Here is a 21,426-nt window from a genome sequence, read left to right on the forward strand (position 1 = left end):
AGCCCTGCGCCGGGTGGGAGCAGGCGCTGCGAGGGGGGGCAGGGACACCTCGGGCACGGGGAAGCCCCAACCTGGTGCTCCGAGACAGCTCTGCCCGTCCCCGCCAGCCTTCATCCTCTCCCTTCCTTTCTGCAGGCAACTGGACAACAACCAGATCAGCTGCATCGAAGATGGAGCCTTCCGAGCCCTGCGCGACCTGGAGATCCTGTGAGTTGACTTGGTGCTGTGCTGGGGTGGTGGGGGGGCAGCTCTGCCCGTGCTGCAGTGCTGGATGAGCCTGGGGGGCTTTATCCTTCCTTCCCACCTCACACTAGTGCTGTAGGTAGCAGAGTGGGATCTCATGCTTCCCCCAGCCTGGGGTTACTGCTAATTAAACCACAATAGACGACTTCTGTGCTGCTGTTCCTGAGGAACGGGAATATTGCCGTGTTCGCTGCTGCGTGGAACAGATGGGTTTCAGCAGTATTCAAAGTGCGTCCGAGGTATGCTCTGCAGCCAGCAGCTCTGCGTAATGTTGGGGAGCGGATGGGTAACAGGTTCATGGGGAACAATATTATGAGATATCTGACAATTGCCCTAGACAAAAAGCTGTTTAAAAGGTGTTTGGTATGTAAGAGGGAGGAGAGACGGGCGTTTGGCAGGCTTGTTCAGTGCAGTCATTGGCTTTTGGGGAGGATCCTTCTCCGAGGGCTGAAATAACACCACGTTGTGCTCTTCATGTACCACAAACTTTACACATCGGCTGTTAAAGCTGCAGCACAGACCAAAAAAAGAAAAAAGGATTTGACAGTGAGTGCTGACTCTAACAGAGAAAAAGCACGTTACATTTAGAGCACTGTCACTGTAATGTAAAATCCAATATTACCCAGAACTCAGTATCTAGGTAGATAACTTGCTTATTACTGATAGTTACTTGTTCACTCAGAAACCTTTTCTGGAATAGGTTTTGACTATATGAACTGATACAAAGCTTTCCCTGTTACCTGAATGTTAATACTGCAAAGCTGAAAGTGTCAATACCTGTGCAAGCCCACAGTCGTCAGCCAAAATGGACAGAGAGCTGGGGTGGGGGGGAACAGACACCCTCAGCATCTGAACTGGGGCTGATACTGGTCCAGCACTGAAGCAGTGTATACTTAAATACAGCAGGGAGGGCCTGCTCAGGCTGCTGAAAAGCTTGTCCTTAAGATACAGGGGCTGAAACATCAAATGGTACATGGTTAAAGGAAGCACCTGCCTCACACGGACCTGGCACCTGGAGATGCAGCAGACTCCAGACATTGCCTTTGGCTTCTGAAAACAGGCAAAACAACATGCTACATAGGGAGTGCTGTGCCACACACCACAGTGGTTTGAAAACACAGCTGGTGGTACAGGGAGCTTTTCCCCAAGGGCTCACCTAGCTTGTACTGATGCTCAAATGAGTTTTGCCATCGGTTTCCGCAGAAGCAAGTTCAGTTTTCTGAGGGACCAGGGGGTGGTAGCTGTGTGTGTTTGTCCATCACAGTCAGCTGGGACACCTTTGGCCCCTCAGTCTCCTAGGCTGGGATATTGCTATGGATCAGAGAGTCTGTGTCACTCACACTGAGCTAACAGTAGGTACCTGCAGAGTTCCCTTTCTGTGAACTTATGTTATCAAGATAGTAGTTTGATTTCTGTATGAGTAGCACTTTTCAGGAAAAGTGATGTGTTACTACTATAAAGTTTCACTTGTCTGTCAGATTGAAAAGTCTGCTGTGTGGGGAAAGACAGACAGACAAGGAGAAAGAAATCATGAACTCCTCTAAAATTGAGTTTTCTCTTTTTTTGATGGGCTGATTTTCCCTATCTGCAGCAAGTGAATCAGACAGACTCTGCTATGGCTTTCACTGAAATAATCTGGATAATAAATGGAGCCTTTTTTGTAATATACAGAGTTCTGCAGGCTATGCAAAAGTTGCTGGGAGTGCATTTCTTCACCCCAGAATGTAGTAAATGTTGAATTATTTTATTTACCTCTCTGCTTTTAATCGGTTAATTCTATGCCAGTTATTTGTGGGTGGGAGAAAAGGAGGATATATAAAATACATCCTAATCAGTCCTTTAATGCATTTTTAATTTTCAGCACAGACATATTGCTGCAGGAAAAATCAATCTTATTTCTAAAAGATGAGAAAATAGATTGATTGTATCTATTTCTAGAGGTATTTTTCTTGCAGTCACAAAATGTGAGTTTTCTATTTCCAACCTAATCTGATTTTTTTCCTAAGTTTTTCTTCAAAGAAAGTTTGAGTATTTAATCTCTCTATCAAAATAAATTAGCTTAATGCCCCAGAGAATATCATATCTTCAGTTGTAAAAGTCAGAAATGTTAAAAAATTAAAGCAATTTGAACCATCAAAGCATATTAAGTGAAACTAAATTTCATCACTTCAGACCCACAACGTATTTTATGCAGCTATGTTTTAACCTGTAATGCAATGTGTAGGAAATATTTAATGATTCTGGCAAAAATTACTCTAATTATCTGTTTGGAGAGCTTGCAGAGGTACCAAATAAAATATTTGTCCTTTAGCTTCCTGAAAACTTGCGACCTTTCTGGCATCAAACATTTCCACTTCCGCGTCTTTTCTCTACGCACCCGCCTGTCTACAGGACTCTAAGTTCTGCAGATAACTCAGGGCAGACACCAGATGCTGAGCATTACTTGAACAAAACCTCAAACATTTTCTTTAAAAACATTTTGTTTTCTGGGTTGCACTGTTCATTCACCTTGAATTCCTCAAAACCCATGAGTACAAGGAGCTAGGTGATTTGGTAGATGTAGGAAGAGGAGGAAGTTATGCAGTTGTCCTTCAAAATGAAGAGCACTCCATGGTCCATTTTAGTTATTTCTTCTATCAAAAAGCTGTTTCCATTCACTACTGTTGTTTTCTTTTTCCGCATTATGAATACAACCCTGTACCAACAAATAGCAGAGATGGAAACAGGGCTGAAATTTGTGGCTAATTTCAGTACCTGACCTGGTGCAATGAGCTGCTAACCTCAGCTGGAGCTTGGACCAGCCTAAGTTGCTGACAGCAGCTCCCAGTACACACACAGGCTTTTGGTCACTGCTTTGTTTATGAGCTTCCACATTCCAATTGTCCTAATCCCTGATCCTGTGATCTGACCTATGTAGACCATAATGAAGGTGCCAAGTCCTACTGATGACTGAGTTTTGGGTTAAAAAGCTGCAGTAATGTTGACTATGAAGTGCTTTGGTGCCTTCTATTGATTGTCTTTGCACCTGCGACAAGGTGAAAATAACATCTGAGAAATCACATGCAGCACTGACATCTTTCCTTAAACAGCTCCTGGTATTTGCAGTGGGGTTTGGTTTGTTCATTTGTCAGCTTTTCTGTAGTACTTCCTGTAAAGGTTTTGCCTTTAATCTATTGCTAAAATAAGGATTTTTCTTGTTGACATACTTCCTCTTCCCCTTTTCATACGATGATAAAGCAGATTTCAGTGGGTTTCTTCTTGCATTCCAAGACACAGAAAGGTGTGCACGACCACTGAGCCAGTAACAAAATGGAAAAGAAGCATGCTTTTTTGAAGGGGTGGCACAAGTTATTAACTAACTGATGACCTGCGGGAAATGTGCAGAAAAGTAGAAGAAAATTAATGTGGAACTTTACCTAACTGTAGTGTCATTTTTTGTAGGAGGTTTTCTGCTCTGCTTAATTTTTAGTTATGTCCTGTGGCAGTAGCTGGTAATAACAGTATTATTGAGAAATATGTATTAGTCTACTACATTGAAAGATTATTAGAAAACCTCACAAAACCATACAAAAAAACCCAAACCCGAAAGTCCTCAAAACAATTGTGCTGTATTCTTTACAGCATTTGCAATACAGTGTTTGTATCCTTTGAAGGCTAGAAATCAGTCCGGCACTGTATTTCCAAATGTCCAAAATTATGAAGCGTAGGTGATAAAACTCTCTCAGAATTTCACCTTCAGTCGCTTAGGATACATGAATAAAAGGAATTAATTTGAAGGTGGTTCAGTGGGCTCATTGGAACTGGATAAACTGAGGTGAATTAATGTCCTGTTGTCAATAGACTGGAAGGGCTGAACACCACTTGTGTTTTTAGGATCCATTGGACAGTAAGACACAGAACTCAATATAGCAAAAAAAGCTTTTATTTATTATTGGCTTTCCTCATTGGGATAGCTTGAAACCTGTGTGGTGGATAGGACAGTGAGAATCAGGAGTTGCTGTTGGCGACTTAGATGGAGTGTTCTCCTTGTTTTATATTGTAAAGGTGGTTTTCATCCTACTTTGAGGGACAGCCAGAGGGTCTGGAGCATGAACACATCCTGTTCATTGCAGGTTTTCTGTAAAATGACATTTCTGAACTGAAACGATTTTATCATACCAAGAGCTAATCCTAAGAGGTCTGTGGAGAGTTTTCTGTTAAGGCAGCGAATGAGTTCTTGCTGTATAGAACAAGTACGGGATGATTTTGGTGTTTGATTGTTGTTAGTCATGTTAATTGTTGTATGTTTTTCATATCTCTCAGCCTTAAAATCCCTTTTCCTGAGTTTCACATGCTTTTTTAAATGAATGAGCACCGATTCTGTCACTGAGTCTTTAGCAGTGAACTACACACGCAGGAACCCGCGCTTCGACTCTGAAAGTTGTGGCAGTCCACTCACCAGTAATACTGGTGCAAGTGCAGTCACCCAAATGTTCCAGGCAACTGTAACCTGGGACTTCAATTCCAAATGAGCCCTAACTATTTAATCTAAAAAAAACAAGTTAGTGTTTGCGTATCTAACCTTTTCTTTGCAAACATTTGTGCCTCACTCCTCTACCTGCTCGTCAGAAGAGCACCAGCTCCAGCCCCTTGTGGTGCTTTCCTTCAGTCTGTGCCAGCACGTTCTGTCAGACCAGTTGTGCTCTGCATCCCCTGCTCATTGTCTGACACATCAGGCATCCAAGCGTTTTACAAGCAGAATAGGGTCATTCATCCTTACTTCACTCAATCCAATACGTTCCTGTTGCAAAGGATTCTGTTTCATAAAACATTTAGTAACCTGTGCAATTTCTGATAGAGATATTGGGGTGAGCATGCTTGTAATTCGCACTACCTTTAGTCACAGAAACTTTATTCTGTGCTACAGCCACTGTTTAATTGTTCCCAGGGTTGTCTTCTGTATGCTGAACGCTCGGTTATATAGTCAGCTTTACTTATTTGCTGAATGCTATTCTGGGCATGTCTTAACTAGATAGAAGATTTGTATTTGCTTTCTCAACCTGGAGAGTCAGGGAGCGAATGTCATGACATAATTCTAAATATATGAGATGTCATTGCTTAATGAAAGCCTGAAAATGCCACACAAATGTGATTTCCTCCTCTATTTTGCTGGAAATTATGGTTGGTTGAGGCAATCAGGATCCAATTTGAGCTCTGTAAATTGGGTTCCTATAACTGATACCAAAATACCTAAATAGAATAATGAAAATGAGAATTCTATTTAAAATGTTGTGCATAGGTGGTTTACTTACTCACACTTGAGTACAGTAAAATTAAAATTATTGTGGTTTGGGTTTTTTTAATCCAAGGGTGTATGTTAGCTCAAATGTATGTAAATCAAGAAAATTAATTTAAAATCTTTAGTTATTTCGTCAGTCGGCAGGTACATAATATGTGCCACAGAACTGAAGGGAGTAACCATTGGTAGTATATGAGTAATTGCAGTAGCTACCAGTTAGGTGAAAGTAGGTGAAAAGCAAGGAGTTTGGCTTCTCTAAGGGTGTCCTCAGTTTTCTGTGTTGAGCCTGTATCCTAGACAATCACCTTGTGCCAGAAGAACACAAGTCAGTCTGGCAGTTGGGAAGTGGTGCCCCCACACTATAGAGGTATCCGTGGACAGATGATAATTTCCAGTTTTCTTTACTCCATTACTTATTAGAATGTCCAGGAGTTTATACCCTTCCCATTCTTCCCGCCTCCTGTATCGCTCTAGGTCTTTAAAGAAGGAGAAATGATCCTACGGAACCCGGCTGCTGTTTTTACAAGGGTTCTGTTCTATAAATCAGTTGGAGATAAGATTAACTGCAGCAAGGGCTTTTTCTGGAGAACCCTTAGAAAGGCACTGCACCCCCGATGGACCCCAGTGACATGAGATGCATGATTACTGTAAAGAATTGATGGAGGAAAGATGGTGTGCTTAACATGGTTGCTTGATAAGGAGTGTCTTTATTTGTGATACACATCAGTGGGAGATGTAGTGTCATTGCACAAGATATGGAACTGAAATCTGAGATAACCTCCATTCTGTAACATATTGCAAAATGTGAGGTTAGAAGTACAGCACAGTGAAAGGAACACTATCCAGATGGCATCGTGGTGACAGGCTTTATATCAAAGACCAGCTGAGACAAAATAAGAGCGGGCAAGAGAGGGCCTCTGAAAACCACTGGTGCCTGTTACAGATGTAATGTAACTCTGTCTTTATGGGGAGAATATATTTGCATAAATTCATTGATCAATGATTTTGCTAATCCTGCAGTATTCCAAGCATGTCCCAGCAAATTGATGAACACTTCTATCAATCCTCAGTGTGGGTGCCTAATTACATTACGTGTTTAGAAAAGATGGATTTTTCCCTTCCTGAAGCATATGTAGTAGTTAAGTGCGGTGCTCATTCACCTTTCCTGCTCCCATTAGGTTGGAGGTTTTTTCCCTTTCAGAATAGCCCGGAGCCATGCAGGCTGCAGAACTTATCAAGATAAGAGCAATGCCAGGTTAGAATTATTAGTTTTATGAATCACTGTCCAATATGCTTTTTGAGGAAGTCTGGGTTTATGGCTTGTGTAGTGCAAGCCCTTCGCTGGTGCTGCAGTCACTGCTCCGAGAGACTCCAAAGTCAAAACTCCAGAGACACAGAGATTTCTGGCAAACCTTCTCTCCCATGATACTGTTTCATTTGCATGCTCTGCTCATCTTGTGACCTGCCCTCCCTCCCCTTTGACTAATACAGTTTCTTCATCAGTAATATAAAAGATGTAGAACAAGCATTTTGACTGTTGAAAGTCAAATGAATGTGAACGACTCAATCCAGAGGACACTCAACTGTATATTTAATGCAGACATGCAGCTCGGCACCTTAACCAAAAGCTGAGCTGAAGAATATGATGGGAATTAAACTCCTAGCAGATAAAGCTGAGGTGATGACAGAATTCTGAGTGAAGGTAACAGTTCAAAGTAGATGAGTAGTTGTTTTATGCCATGATTTGGAAGTTGCTGTTGATTCAGCTCCCCAGAGCAGCTGGATGACAATCCTTGGGTAGCCGGATGGAATCCTGTCAGCATTAATAAGGCCTCTTTGGCTGGGGGGAGGAGGCTGCATGCCTGCATGGCACACGTTTCTGTGACACCAGTATCAAATATACCAGGATGTCCTCAGCCCATCTGTGACACCCTTTGGGGTCCAAAACTGTTGGTGACTCTGGGAAATCCTGCCTGCTCTGTGGTCAGTCACCAAACAGGAAAAATTGAAACAGATAATGTTTCAAAGCACATAATAGTCACTGTCTTTTTTCCCTGAGTGCAATGAAGGGTATTGTATATGACCTATAGGGTATGAATGGTTTGTCTTTTTCAGCACTTGCTTTTGTCTCTCTGCTGTGCTAGTAGAACAACACAGACAAAGGCTTTGTGCTGCAGCCAGTCTTTCTGTGAGAGAGGACTCCAAAGTCTGGTTTCTCCTGAAAGAGAAGGTACAAATATGATGGGAGCTCTGTATAGAAAAATTGTTGGTCTACCACTTCAGGCATTGTGTCAGATATTTAACCTTCAGCTGCAGCTGCTGGGCTCAGCATACTACTTATTAGCAGTATCCAATATTTTTAGCTACAACACTAACGCTGTCTGTAATAAACTGGAAATCAAAACAGTAATGTGTAGTTAGCTTATAAGTGGTTACATCTGCACCTGAAAAAATGCATAGGTAGAGGCTTCTGATCAAAATAAATCAAAATCTAAATCAAATAGTGTCTTTTTTCCTGCAGTTTACAAGGTTATGCATATAATGTAAATATATATGTGTGTGTAAGTACATATGATGAGAAGAGCGTGTATGTTATGGTTAGATCAGCAAGGTAATTGTAAAAACTTTTAAAAGAAAGACATATGATTATCATAAATTTCTTTATATGGATACCCAGTTCTGTGTTTCAGAGAATAGAAAATTTAAGAGCTGCATTAAGGGTGGAAGTATAAAACAATTTCAAAGTAATTTGAAGCCAAATAATCACAATCTCTATATTAATTTAGTTATGGTAAATGAAGCAATTTCATGTTAACTGGCTGGATACTTTTGAAATGGAATTACATTTCTTAAGTTTCTGTTTTGGGGTGAATAACTCAAATGCATTGTTTTAGTATGTATGAGTGATGGATGACATCTGCAGGTCCTTAGAAACAAACACTGCAGGGTCATCCAGAAACCTTTTGTTGTGCTGTACCATGTTGCTCTTGAGTACTTTAGGGATACCTCAGGAAATAACTTAGTCAGTTGAAAGAGCATGAAATGAGGTGGCTATGTAAAGGCATTGAAGGAAACAGTGGATGGCAGTGCCATTAAAAGTGCAGTCATTCCTCCTGTGTTCATGGTGCTGGATGGTGTGAGGTGTCTGTGGTTTGCAAGAGCCAGACTGTGGCTGAGATTGGGGTTTATCTAAGGGTCAAATAGAAGAGAAAATTGTGGAAGTTGCTTTGATGGCTGTGATAAAGCGATGTAGGAGCATCTACCGACCAAGGTCTTTGTTCACCAGGTTGGTGATTTAATTTGCTTTTGCATCTTTTGCCATTAGATTCTTAGGTTGTGTCTGTCACCACAAGTGCTTTGTTGGGAGAAGGGAGGGTGGGAAAGCGGCTCTTGTCCATGGCTTTCAGCTTTGGACTTGGCTCCTGCGATAGATAAATTGCCGCAATGCAGCATCTCTGCGACGACGCTTGAAGGCCGCTGAGAAGCCCCTGTTGGTGCAAGAGGAGGCTTGGGCTGGGCGGGCTCTGGGAGGGGATAGTCCCCTCCGTGAGCACCCGAGCTTCTGACTGGCTCCTTGGGCAATTTCAGTCATGTCTTAAAAGGGTTGGGTCCGGTTTATCTGCGAGACACCCCGTCTTCCCATCCACGCCAGGGCGGTAGCGATCAGGTGAGGCACTTCAGCGAAGACTTAGGCTGAAGCAGTTAGGACAGACCATCCACAATGGCAGTTAGGTTTTATTTTGTATGCAGGCAGATAGTACAGAGAACAACTGTAAGACTCCTTTTATTTAGCGACTTCTTGCGCTTGTAGGACATTCCTGAACAGATCATGAGGGCTTCAAATTTTTCTCTATGTATATTTTATTTTGCATTTCTTTTTTACTCTGTGGACTGAACGCAAATGAAACACCGTGAGTATTTACTATTCGAATTGTTATGGTTTCTTAGCTGTATTGCATACGCATGCATGAATATAAGCAGGTATTGGTGGTGTTTGGGAGAAATTTAACAATTGGAAAGGTGCTTTTAAACATATCAACCTTTTTCTTGTGTGGTGCACACAAGCGCTAATATATGGAAAGAGAATCCTGATGGAAAGCAGATCCCTTTCCAGTTTCACCAAGAAACATGTAATTGCCCTTGTCTAGGAGCTACATGTTGTCTTTGTTCTTTCAAAACATTTCTTTCCTCTATGAATGTAATTTTTCCTTAGCAACTGTTCATACATGCAAGTCTAAATTTACAGAATGTGTATATCGCACATTCCCTATTTCATTCATGTGGATTTATATTCGTCTATGTATTAGCCTTCATGTCCAGCATGTTTTCATTGCAGGCAGGGGCAGCACATACTGCTAGAGTATAAGATTACTCCACAAATGTGGTCTGTATCTCTTGCATTTTGGGGAGGCACTTATGACTGTAAAGGTGAGGTTCCCTCTTCAAAAGCTTTGTGTCGTTTCCTTCCTCTGCTGTTGAAAGCTGAGAATTGCCTTTGTGATTCCATGCAACACCATGCCCATCACGCCTTTCAGGGCGTTTTCCGCTCCTCTCTCCCACTGGGAATCCCAATCGTCCTGGGAGCCAATGGCACTGAGGCACTGGGCTCCTGAAATCAGAGGGCTGCTCTGACAAGAGGAATGAGAGGCGTTATTTTGCCTACAGGACCTGGTAGGTCTGCCATGGGGGAGGAATGGGAACCAGGGGCTCTGGCAGCCTGGTCTCCATGGATGCCTGTTCCCAGCCTCCTTAAAGACGTTAGCAAAACCTTTGGCACTTGTATCAGCCACTCAGGCTGAACTGCTGTGGTGCCATTTCTGTTCCCTGTAATAGTTATACAAGAGTAATAGACATCAACTCAAGCAGCTGCCTGCTGCATCCCTGGGTTTGGCCAGCTCATCTCTCCCTTGGTCCTAGTGGCCACCATGGGACCTGCAGGAACCCGCAGTGCCGCATTGCGGCACTTGATGAAGTCGCAACAGAATGGCACAATGACCGCCCCAAAGAGAGTGGATATTGTCACACAGCCCCTTACAATGTCACTTCCTCCACCTCTGAAAGGAGGGTTGATTTTTGTCTGCCACTTGGAATGGCTTTTCTGTTCTGGGGTGTGTTACTCTGAGTATGAAAAGAATATGTTCATTATGGTAGGGAAGACTATCAAAACAGGGGCTTTTACTGTAACGTTATAGCATTAAGGTTGCACTGTACTCAAATTAAAACACAGTATTGAAGAATGATGTTGTTCCCCTCTGATCCAGATTTAATCAGTTTCTTTAGAATTTCTTTTGATGGAGTCCTGTAAGAAAACTGCAACACTCAGCTGACTGAATGCTGAAACCTTTTACCTTGGACATCATCATTCAATACCTTCGGCCTGAACAAATGGCACAAATTGCTTGCTCCTTTCAAATTATGGAGTTGGACTGTGTTAGTTTGAATTGGATTGTGTTTATAAGACTGCTTTAGCTTCAGAAAGGACTAAGCAGAAACAACTGTTCAGGCAGGAACTTGAGAAAGCTGTTGTATTTTGCTGAAGTACTGATGCGTCAAACTTAAGGCTTGTATGATCTGACTCTTGTTGATTCTTTTTCATCCTTTCCATGAATACACTCTGGAGGCTTTCGGCCCTCTGTATGCATCAAAAACCCAATCCAGTTTCCATTGATTTTGGCAGCAGAACAGAATCCATAAACTACAGTACCTGACGTGCATGCAATTGGGTACACCAAAAGAAAGATTGCTGTATAACCTGGGAAAGAAATAAATAGAAATTCCTATTAATAATTTAATTATATTGTTTATTGAACAAGAGATTTTCAAATGAATCTACTACACACATCGTGGGTGAGTTGAAATTTATACAATTATATTTTTGATCACTGTGGCTCCTGTGAAAACCTGCACCTAAATAAATAGATTGCAGGGGCTAGATTCAGTCCCTGCTGAAATCAGCAGCAGGAGTTTCTCTGAGTCCAGTGGACACTGGTCTGGGAGTGATGATAATTGGACTTGTTCCCAGTGGTTCTAGGCAATAATATCAGCCCTGGAAATCAGCTGCCATAGAGAAACATCAAAACCACCCTGATGATGTAGAATATTTATTCAGTGTTTGCACAAATACTTTTCGTTCTCTGAGTCCAAATACTTACAGAAATTTATGGATGTAATTGGGACATAGAGCCACAGCAGTCATTCCCAGTACAGCGTACTAAAAATGTGCAGCCTTTGGGCAAAGACTTGTGAAAATCTCTTGATTCAAAACAACCTAAAGGCAGTGTTTCTGGGGCCATATTTGAGTTTAGAAAAACTACTCATTGGAGAGTCCTTAATTTAAAAATAAAGCAGTGGGAGAATAATTTCAGCCCGTGTTTTTTCTGTTTGCACCAACGCTTTTATAACTAAAATTTCCATTCAGGCTGAATTGAATTTGTATTTTCTGCCTAGAATTAGAATGTCATGTAAAAGATTGAAAAGCTGATTGGAATTTCTCTAAAAAGCTTTTTCAACTCTCTCTGGGCATAGGTGTTAGAAAGATTGGGGGCCGCAACGGGTACCTGTATTTTATACAGCTGGTAGAGGCAATTTGATTGTGTGGGAGAATAGATATGTCTTTCTGTATGTAGAAAGAGCAGCCTTTCTTGAGCGCAAGCAGTAAGTCATTTCATATAAGACCACATGAATGACATTCTTGACTTAATATCTAACAAAGTTCACAACCTAAATGAATCGTGTAGCCTCATTCTCTGTATAACCTTTATTATATTGTATGTTACCTTATCTTGGCTTAGCTCATCTTACTTTATTTTATCCTATTCGATTATTCTATTTTCTCCTTTATCTTGGTTTAGCACATTTTATTTATTTGCGTGTCAGTAAGTAAGTAAATTCAGGCATAATGATATGTATGTGCACTTGCAATGTAAATGCGGGGCTAAAGATAACACTAGGAAGGTTTGAGCATTAGTCACCAGCATCCTTAATTTAATCCCCGCTTCTGTACACACGACAACACAATCTTTGATTGTACAGACCTGTAGGGGTTTTTATGACCTCTTTTAGCTATTCACACATATTCCTAGTCCCAATCTCTTTGCCCAACCATTTTCTTAGCTGCAGGGCCTGTCGCTCCATCTCCTCTGCCCTTAGCCTCAGCTCCTGACCTTGCCAGTCCCAGAGACTCCAGCCAAGACACAGCCAGTCTCTAGGGAGAGTTAATGCAGCAATTAGAGGACTTAAGTTAATATGCCCTGAGGTGACCACTGTGGGCAAATGTGATCACTCTGCTTCTTGCCGGCTGACAAAACAGGCATTTTAAACAAAGAGTTTGTTATTAGAATAACACAGTTTCCCCAAAGCTTGATGGTTTTGAAAGTTTTTGAAGCACACTTCTTCAAGGAGGAAAAAGAAAATCTGCCATAAACATGTCTTTTATAATAAGCTTAAATAGTTAAAATCTAATAGTTACATGCAAATTAAACTCAGCCACAGAATGGGAAGAATCAGACAGTTGTAGCAGTGAACACTGCTGGCTCATGCTAAGCTTATTTATTTTATTTTTCATACATTTCTAAAAAGAACATTTTCTTTCCTCTGTATCCTTGAGACTAGTGATGTTTCTGTTGCCAGCTTCCCAAGTTAACAGTGCTAGAGCCTCTCTGCTGTGATGAGAACCTGCGGAAACCCATCAACAAGACTAGTGCTGGAACAGAAACCACAAATTGGCAACTAGTTATTTATTTCGGTGGATTTTACATGTCACCTGGAGACTATTTAGAAGATTATTTGCCTGGGCTAACATTGTGTTCAAAAATAGCCCTTGTATAGTGCCAGCTCATTTCAGAGTTGGGTACAAATATTGAGACAAAACCCCAGCTGTTGCTGTTTGTGCTGCTAGTTTGAGGTGTCAGATCAGAGCTCTTCTGCTCTATGATGTCAGTGAATAAAGCCCCTTGTGAGATCATTGTGTTTTCTAACAGTGGAGAGTAATGGATTGATCAGTGCAGCATCAGTTGCTTTCATTATATGCCCACATGGTAGCTGTAGGCTTTAACTTAGAGTCTGTGGGGAGATCAAAGCATTGAGAGCAAGAAGCACTCAGGGCTCACCAGAACCCTGTAGAGATCCAGCTGAGGTTTGGACCTTGCATAAGGAGCCAGTCCTGGATGCCTGTAAAGTCAAGGGTGAGGCCTGTGCTCAGTGCTGAGGGATGGAGTGCCAAAGCCATTTTGCTTTTTCATCAGAGGCCGTGAGAAACAGTAAATATTTACTTTCATGCAAATTCCTTCTGACCTGCATGAAAAACAGCTCTTTACAGCTATTGAAAATACAGCTCCTTCTACCCTACAGTCTCAATGTTAATTACAACCATTACAATACAGCAGTGTATAAGATCCAACTCTTGGTTTTATTACTAAAAATATATCTAGATTCACAATTGATAAAATGCCCCTGCTGTCAGTTACATTAGGTGGGACACAAGGGCTGGAAGGGGGCAGAAGTCGTCCTGTGTTGTCGCAGCCCAGGGCAGGAGCATCGGGTGCTGTGCCAGTCCTGCCAGGGATATGGTCAGTCTGTTGTCACTGCTAATGCCTGCACACCCTCTAACAGGGGTTCTCTGCATTTTTCCTGTAACATTTCCCCTGTACCTAATCAGAATTCCCTCTTCTGAAACTTAAACCTCTTACTGCTTTGCTTAACCCTTGTTGAATACAAGGAACAGACAATTTGTTTTCCCTTTGCAATGGCTTTTTATGTAGTTGGAGAGAAGTTGAAGAGCAAGTGCTGTGAATCTGCTAATGTAGAGGTCTGAGGTTCTGTCACTTTTAAAGTTTGCTGCTAATGTAGTCACCCAGATTCATGTTTCATCTCTAGTTATTTCACACAGACCCCAGGATCTTTTCTGTATGTGCATAAATACTGATGGAGGTGTCTAATCTGGCACGGAGTCAACAGGTTCAGTCCACGTGTACACTGTGAAAAGATTTCTTCATGTATTTTCATTCAGCAACACCCCACTCCCCCCAGAGCCTTGCAGAAGTTGTCTGTCTGTCTCTGCAGGGCCAGGCTGTGGTGTTCCCTCCTGAGCCCCACTGGCAGCTTGGGCTGAGCTACTCGGTCTTTTCTGCATCCATTCACCCACTTCTGAACAGAAATAACATTATCAAGAAAACTATTTACATGAGAGGCTTAATTATGCTTGAAGATGCCTTGGTTAAGCCTTAATAAATTTTCCAGTCTCATTTACTGGATGTATGGTTGCACTGGGGATAGGAAGCCTGGAAACCATGGCAGTTCTGGGAGAAGCAGTAATCGAGGAGTATGACAGTAATTCACTCTTGGGAATGTTACCAGGCTGCAGATGCCCCATTTGCAGCTATCCATTGCATGCACATAGATAATAATCTTGCATTAGGCCCAATTACATGGTGTTACGGACACACAACACATGGATTCCACACACAGCCAAGGAGCATACAGTGATAAAGCAGTGCTGTAATTGAAGGAGACAGAAGGAAATGTTAGACTTATTAGTGCACCAGTGCCACAGCGCCTGAGATGCCTGCTCCCACCAGCCTTGCCCACCCGCTTCTCTGCTACTTTCCAAGTCTCACTTTCAAAATGCAGGTTTATCACAGGGTGAAGCAACTCAGCACCTTGTTATTCCCACAATGTGTTGAGAGAGTTTTGAGCAGGAAGAGGAAATGGACGTCACTGTGTAACTTTAGAATCGAGCCCATACACACATAGAATTGAGGACTGTAGTTTGCAGGCTTCCTGCTATCAAATCATGTATGTTAGAAACATGTAAAGAATCTCTGGTGTCCAATTGTAAAAGACATTCAAAGCCAGAAATACAATGAATGAGCTGGTGCCTTTTCAGTCCTCTTTCTCCATTTACCTATCAGTAAATGGGTCTGAATATTTCTTTCTAACTGAGACTTCTGCAAATGCTGCCATGTCCCATGATCAGCTGGATGTGACACAAAAGCAGCCTGGCATGTATCAAAAAGCTGAATGGCCAGCACAGCAGACTTCCAGTAACTATGGTAGATGCTTATTAAGGCTTGGGGAAAAGTGTTAATCAAAAATTTAATCTACCATATAATTTCTGAATTTGATTAGCTGTTTGTGCTAATCGGCTGCCCAAGTGGAATGTGAAGAGGGAAATCAGTCTCTGTTACCATCAAAAAACAAAGGGCATCTTCAGCATGTGGCATGTTCTCCCCTTCCCCTTTCATTGTAATCCCTTCAGATTGCAAACAAGAAGCATGGCTGTGGATGTTGTAATGACTCACAGCTAGTAACCTCTGTACGTTATGCCAGATGCCTTGTGTTTAGGAACATGGACGTTTGCATGGTGTCTTTTCTTTTGGCCAATGCTGAAATAAGATGTGACAGCTTTTGTTAAGCTGGGATGTAGCAGGTGGTATTGTCACCAGTGTTATGTGTTTAACAAAAACCCCAAGTCTCTGACGTATTTTTTCACTTGAAATGTGACTGGAAAGCATGAAGACAGTTACTACTTTACAGTGTACTTATGGGAGTACTAATCAAAGAAATTAAATAGTTAATGTTTCAGATAATTTTGTTATGTTGTGTAACTTTCCTGACATCATTGCCAGAAGACCCTTTTGGTTCATGTCTAGTACTTAACTGGAACTGAGTGGGTAGATATATGGGAATGAAGGTAGTATTGTTTCAGATGAGTAAGTCACCAGGCATTCTGATATTCATTATATGCTCTTAATTATGTCATTAATTGAATTCCAAGTAAGAGAAACAAAATCTCTGTGTACTCTGTAATTTACAGAGTTGAGAATGTTTCACTATTGATCTAACAGCTGGGGATTTCTGCTCTCTCAGTTAGTCCAAGGAACATGAGAGCATGCTTGGAGTTTCTGAGTTTGTAAACTAAAATACTTGTATTATTAGTATGGTTCAAAATCTAACCCCTTTCCTTCTTTTTTTTCCCCTAAATTACCTTCCAAAGAAGTTGTGTCATTTCTTCTAGCATTAGGAGTATATACTTCTTCTGACTCTCACCTAGTCCTGAACACCTGTATTCCTATTCAAGAGGGTAAAGAAAAAAGTAAAGAATAATCCATAACTATTACTTAAAAAATGCACACAGATGACAGTCATTTCTAGGGGTTAATGATTTTAGTGTAATCGCATTGCAGTGATGTACATGAATCGAGCAAGTCAGAAGAGAATAGAAATGCAACTGCATGTAGGTAAATTTGCACAAGAAGTTAGAGGAAGGAGATAGGCAATTGTTTTCAAATGCTGGCAGGATTGCAGACTGAGCAGTCTTTCCTTTAAAAAGGTTTGATTGGTAGGGGCTATAAATCAGCTTTATTCTTCATAAGGAAGAAAGCAGCTCCATGCGTGCTTCTAACCAGTTTGGGCAACTGGCAGAGGAATGAGTTAGTAGAGCAGTTCCTCTGGGGTTGTAAATTGAAGTCAACAGGACTGTGACAGTTCATACTGGTGGAGGATGAACCACCTCCGAAGACTGCTGATCCCATATTATGTATCTTCCAAGTAGTCCTTGGAGGATCCTTAGGACTGCTGCAGTCTGCTTCTGCTTAGCTTGCAAGATTTGACAAGGATCAGAGCCCAAGGTGGGAAGTTTGCTGTCATAAATAATATTGTCTATAACCTCAGTTTCCTGATTCAGCATTTTGGGTGTGAATAGTTTACAGGGAGAGGACTTCTAAGTGAGAGGACAGTGCTTTTTTAAGGGACAAGGGTAGATTGGGTTCTGGAAGACATGGGAGGTATGAAGCTGGGGAGAACTCTGTAGAATGGAAGTTCTCCCACGAGATGTTGGAGGAGTTGGAAGATTCTTGAAGTTTGCTGTTTCTAGCAGCTTCCTGGTGTTTGCATGTCTGTTTCTCTGGATTTGAGACATAGTTGGATCAAAATGAGTCAGGGGCCTTGGAGCCACTAGCAGACAAGTGAAGCAGGATTTATTTGTTCCCTTCGTGTGTCAAGAATGTCCCTGTGTTGTGCCCCTACCCCTGGCAGGAAACAAAACCTCATTGCTGGGAAGGCTTTGCGTGCTTAGGAAAGCTTTGCAGAATGCCTCTAGAGCCCACCTCTACCTGAAACCATCTCCATTCAAAATCCATACAGTTCCCGCAGTGGGAGGTGTGTGCCTGGCACAGCCTGCTCAGCAGGGTTAAATTCCTGCAGCTCCTGTGAGGCACAGTTCACTGTCAATTAGTGCCCTTTGCAGTGTTTGGCCTTCTTTGTTCTGAAATAATTGCTGTTATCATAGATGTTTTATTGCCTTCATTATGGTTAACATTTAAATATCAATGAAATAGTGTGCTACTAAGTCATGTGTGCGTTAGCTGTCTGCTAGAGTTATCCCTGAAATTTGTGGCTAAGCAGTACATTAATTCAGCACTGATTTAGAATTCTTGGAAGGAGGGTTATATATTTGTTGATGAATTAGGGCAAACCTTTGCTTATTAGGGGCAAAACCTGAGCCACTCTCATCAGATATTTGAGAGTAGAAATACTCTGTGGTTGGAATAATGTTTTGTCTGCTAAACAGAAATATTTTAAGAGATTTTCAAATACTTTGGAATCATGGAGTCAGACAGCAGAGGCTGACCTTTCCGCATTTGGATGAAGAATTGCACTGGGAGACAGGGATGTGTTCTCTATCCTCTGTGCAGAAGGAAGCTTGCTGTCACGTCCTGTTCTGCCTGAATCCAATCCACGTCCTTCTGAGATCAATGGAAAGTTTCCCTTGAATTCCTGTGGCTTCCATTGACTCCTGTAGTGCCATGCCATGACCTATGCAGACATCAGCTCTGTATGTGATTTAATTTTTATGAGCTGACTTTGCATGTGGCTTTTATTTACCAGTGTATACCTAAAAGCTTCCAAGTGCATAGCTCCTTTGTATGTCACAGGCAGTTGAGGCAGAGGGTGAATTATATTTTTATGTTTGTAGACAAAAAATGGTGGTGCAATTAGAAATTCCATTTGTGAGCCCTGTTTGAGCTTCCCCACGTGCATGTGTAGATGCAAATATCAAATTCAGATATTGAGGGGCGGGTGTGCTGATGTCTAGATGTATGCACCTTATAAGGGTTTTGTTCGTTTGCTGGAATTGTATATGCTTGTTTTCATCATGTCATTGAATGGTTTGCGCTGGAAAGGACCTTAAGGTCATCCAGTTCCAAGCCCCTGCCATGGGCAGGGACATCTCACACTAGACCATGTCGCCCAAGGCTCTGTCCAACCTGGTCTTGAACACTGCCAGGGATGGGGCAGCCACAGCTTCTCTGGGCACCCTGTGCCAGCACCTCAGCACCCTCACAGGGAAGAACTTCTGCCTTATATGTGACCGGAACTTCCCCTGTTTTAATTTGAACCCATCACCCTTTGTCCTATCGAATGGACCTTAAAGCTCTGTCATTCCAGCCCCCATCACTAGCTGAATAAGGTAATCCAGCAGTAGCAATCGTATGACAGAGTGTTTCATTTTGCACCATATAAGCTGCCACAGTGTGTGTGTGTGTGTGTGGGGGGGTGATCATGACATTAGCAGGAGTTCCAAGGTAAAGCTACTCAGATGTACATTGGTAGTCATTGTGTTCACTTCCAGTACGGAAGCCACTGTAAGGTGGTGGCATGTGCAGCTTGCGATGCACAGCTGAGGAAATGACAGGGCTGACAGCTGTAAGAGCTCGCTCGCAGGTTTTCTTCTGAACCTGGCACTATTTCCCTCTTCATCTTATTCAGTAACTTTGTAGTAGACTGTGTTTGGTTCTTTGCGTATTGAAAAATTGAATAGGCAAACCCCTGATTTTGATACCCATTGGTCCCAATGCTTAGCTGCATGTTTCTTGTCCAAATTTTGGCAGCAGCAAGTTTTCCAGGGGATCTGGAATGAATACTATATGTTATACATAAGCTGCAGTGCACTAAGTCCTACAGCTCTTATCAGCCTGGTGTGTGAACGTGTGTGACTTGACTGACACACATCTCTGGCAGCAGATCTGACATGCAGATTCCACCTTTCCAAAACTTTGCTTTTACTGCCATAACTCACTCTGCTCACAGATTTGGAAAGGAAGGGTGATCTTGCTCTGTTGGTGCAGTTTGCTGTCATAGGTATGTCAGTCCCCAGGCTGGCTCCAGATCAGTACTGCATCCGTCTGGTGCAGCACTATGCTGAAGTACCAGCTACCACCCTGCTAACAACGTGGTCATGTTCTGCCCTGCTGGGATGCAGTGGTGCAACACCAACACACTGCCATCAGTGCCAGAGCCTGCTCACACACCCCTCCTGACTGTAGCTGTGTTACCTCCAGCCTCCTCGCTCTGACAGTATGCCTGTGTGTCTTCCTGGGTACCAGAAAAACAGTCTTAATGGGTATAATCCAATTTAGCTCTAATCTGCTGCTGATGATGCAGATGATGGTTTCACCAAGGGATTTCTGGACAGAACTGTAAAAATGTTTTTCAATTAGCAGATGACCAAGAGGGCTACAAAACTTCTGTAAAGCTCTTCAAGAGCTTTTGATTAAGTGTCCTATGTAAATGTATAACATCAGAACAACTATATAGTTCAGGGAAGGGCCACATGCCTTTAGGGTGTTTCAGGAGGTATTTTCCTCAACACAAGCACACAAAAGCACTATCTTCTCCCAGTGTGATCCTGTGGGGAGCTGGGCCCCTTGTATAAAGCAGAGAACACCCCACTGCAGCCAGAGCAGGACCAGCCACGCTGGGACATGGTGTCACCCCCAGCCCTATCGATTCACATGACAAACTGAGCTGCTGTATTTGCAGAATTGGTGCACTTTGAGCATGGCAATTATGCCCTGTTGGAGTGCTTTCCATTTCCTGTGCCATCTTGATAAACTTCATATCTTCTAATTTGCTAGAGAGTCGTTGATATAATTAGGAGCTCCATAGATAGGAGCAGCACACTCAGAAGATGGTAATCGAGTCAGTTCATTTTTCATAAGAAGCGCTCAGGGGGTCCCTACAGCAGCTGGGATCGTTTTCTCTTTAAGCTGTGCTTTTACAGAGCAGCAGAAATCCTTATATGCCTGGGTCATGACATGTTTTATTCTGATCCGTACCACTACCCATATGTTTTTTCATAAGGCAACTAAAGGAAGGGTCCATGTGTTTTCAAAGGGCAATTGGAGCTGTCTGGCTGTGTAAGCTGGCTGTGTTAATAAGCCTGGGCAAGTCAACAGCTCTCTTTTTATGTGAGAGTGATCACTTTAAGTGCAAAGCTTTCACACTGCGGTGTGCCAGTTTGGTGTTCCTCTGCTCCGGTTGCACCAGCTTTTCAAGCAAAGTGGCAGCTTATCCAGAAAGTCTGGATCTGTTCCAGTGGTCAATAAAACCTCATCTCTTGCACTCCTTAGTACTCAGACATGGTAAATAGCAACCTTCAGCTATTCTTATACAGCTGTTGGTTGCATTGCCTTAACAATATCTTTCATGATGGGCTACAAATAGTCTCAGGTATTGGTCAGCATGTTCTTGCAGCTTGCAGCCTGCCAGATTTATTACTGAGAGTTTTAGCAGCTTGGTTCTATAAATGGTGTGTTGGTGATGAAAGGTAAATAATTGATCAATCTATTATTCTCTTTTCTCTTTTTTTTCTCCTAACAGTACTCTCAACAATAACAACATCACCCGCATTCCTGTTACCAGTTTCAATCATATGCCAAAGATCAGGACTCTGTAAGTAATACCTTCAAATATAATAATAATAATAATAACAATAATGATGATGATGATGGTATAAGCCAATGCTTGGATATCTGTTGTGATACTCTTATGTCAATCTCTCCCGCTGTGACCAGTCCACTGCTCTTTCCTGAGGGAGGCAGCCTGCCTGGTGCTGGGCCTGTCCC

General features: G+C 42.2%; 1 protein-coding gene across 1 annotated transcript in view; it reads left to right on the forward strand.

Moving 5' to 3' along the window:
• Positions 1-135: 135 nt before the first annotated feature.
• Positions 136-21,426, forward strand: part of LOC104407486 (slit homolog 3 protein-like) — a gene marked incomplete at its 5' end in the record, with an annotated part of 141,439 nt that continues 120,148 nt past the window's right edge. Inside the window, 2 exons of the mRNA XM_010016787.1 lie at positions 136-207; positions 21,182-21,253. Coding sequence (XP_010015089.1) covers positions 136-207; positions 21,182-21,253 — 144 coding nt within the window. The remainder of the gene's footprint in view (positions 208-21,181; positions 21,254-21,426) is intronic.

Source organism: Nestor notabilis, unplaced genomic scaffold (genome assembly GCF_000696875.1).
Source record: "Nestor notabilis isolate BGI_N333 unplaced genomic scaffold, ASM69687v1 scaffold4396, whole genome shotgun sequence".
Classification (NCBI taxonomy): domain Eukaryota; kingdom Metazoa; phylum Chordata; class Aves; order Psittaciformes; family Psittacidae; genus Nestor; species Nestor notabilis.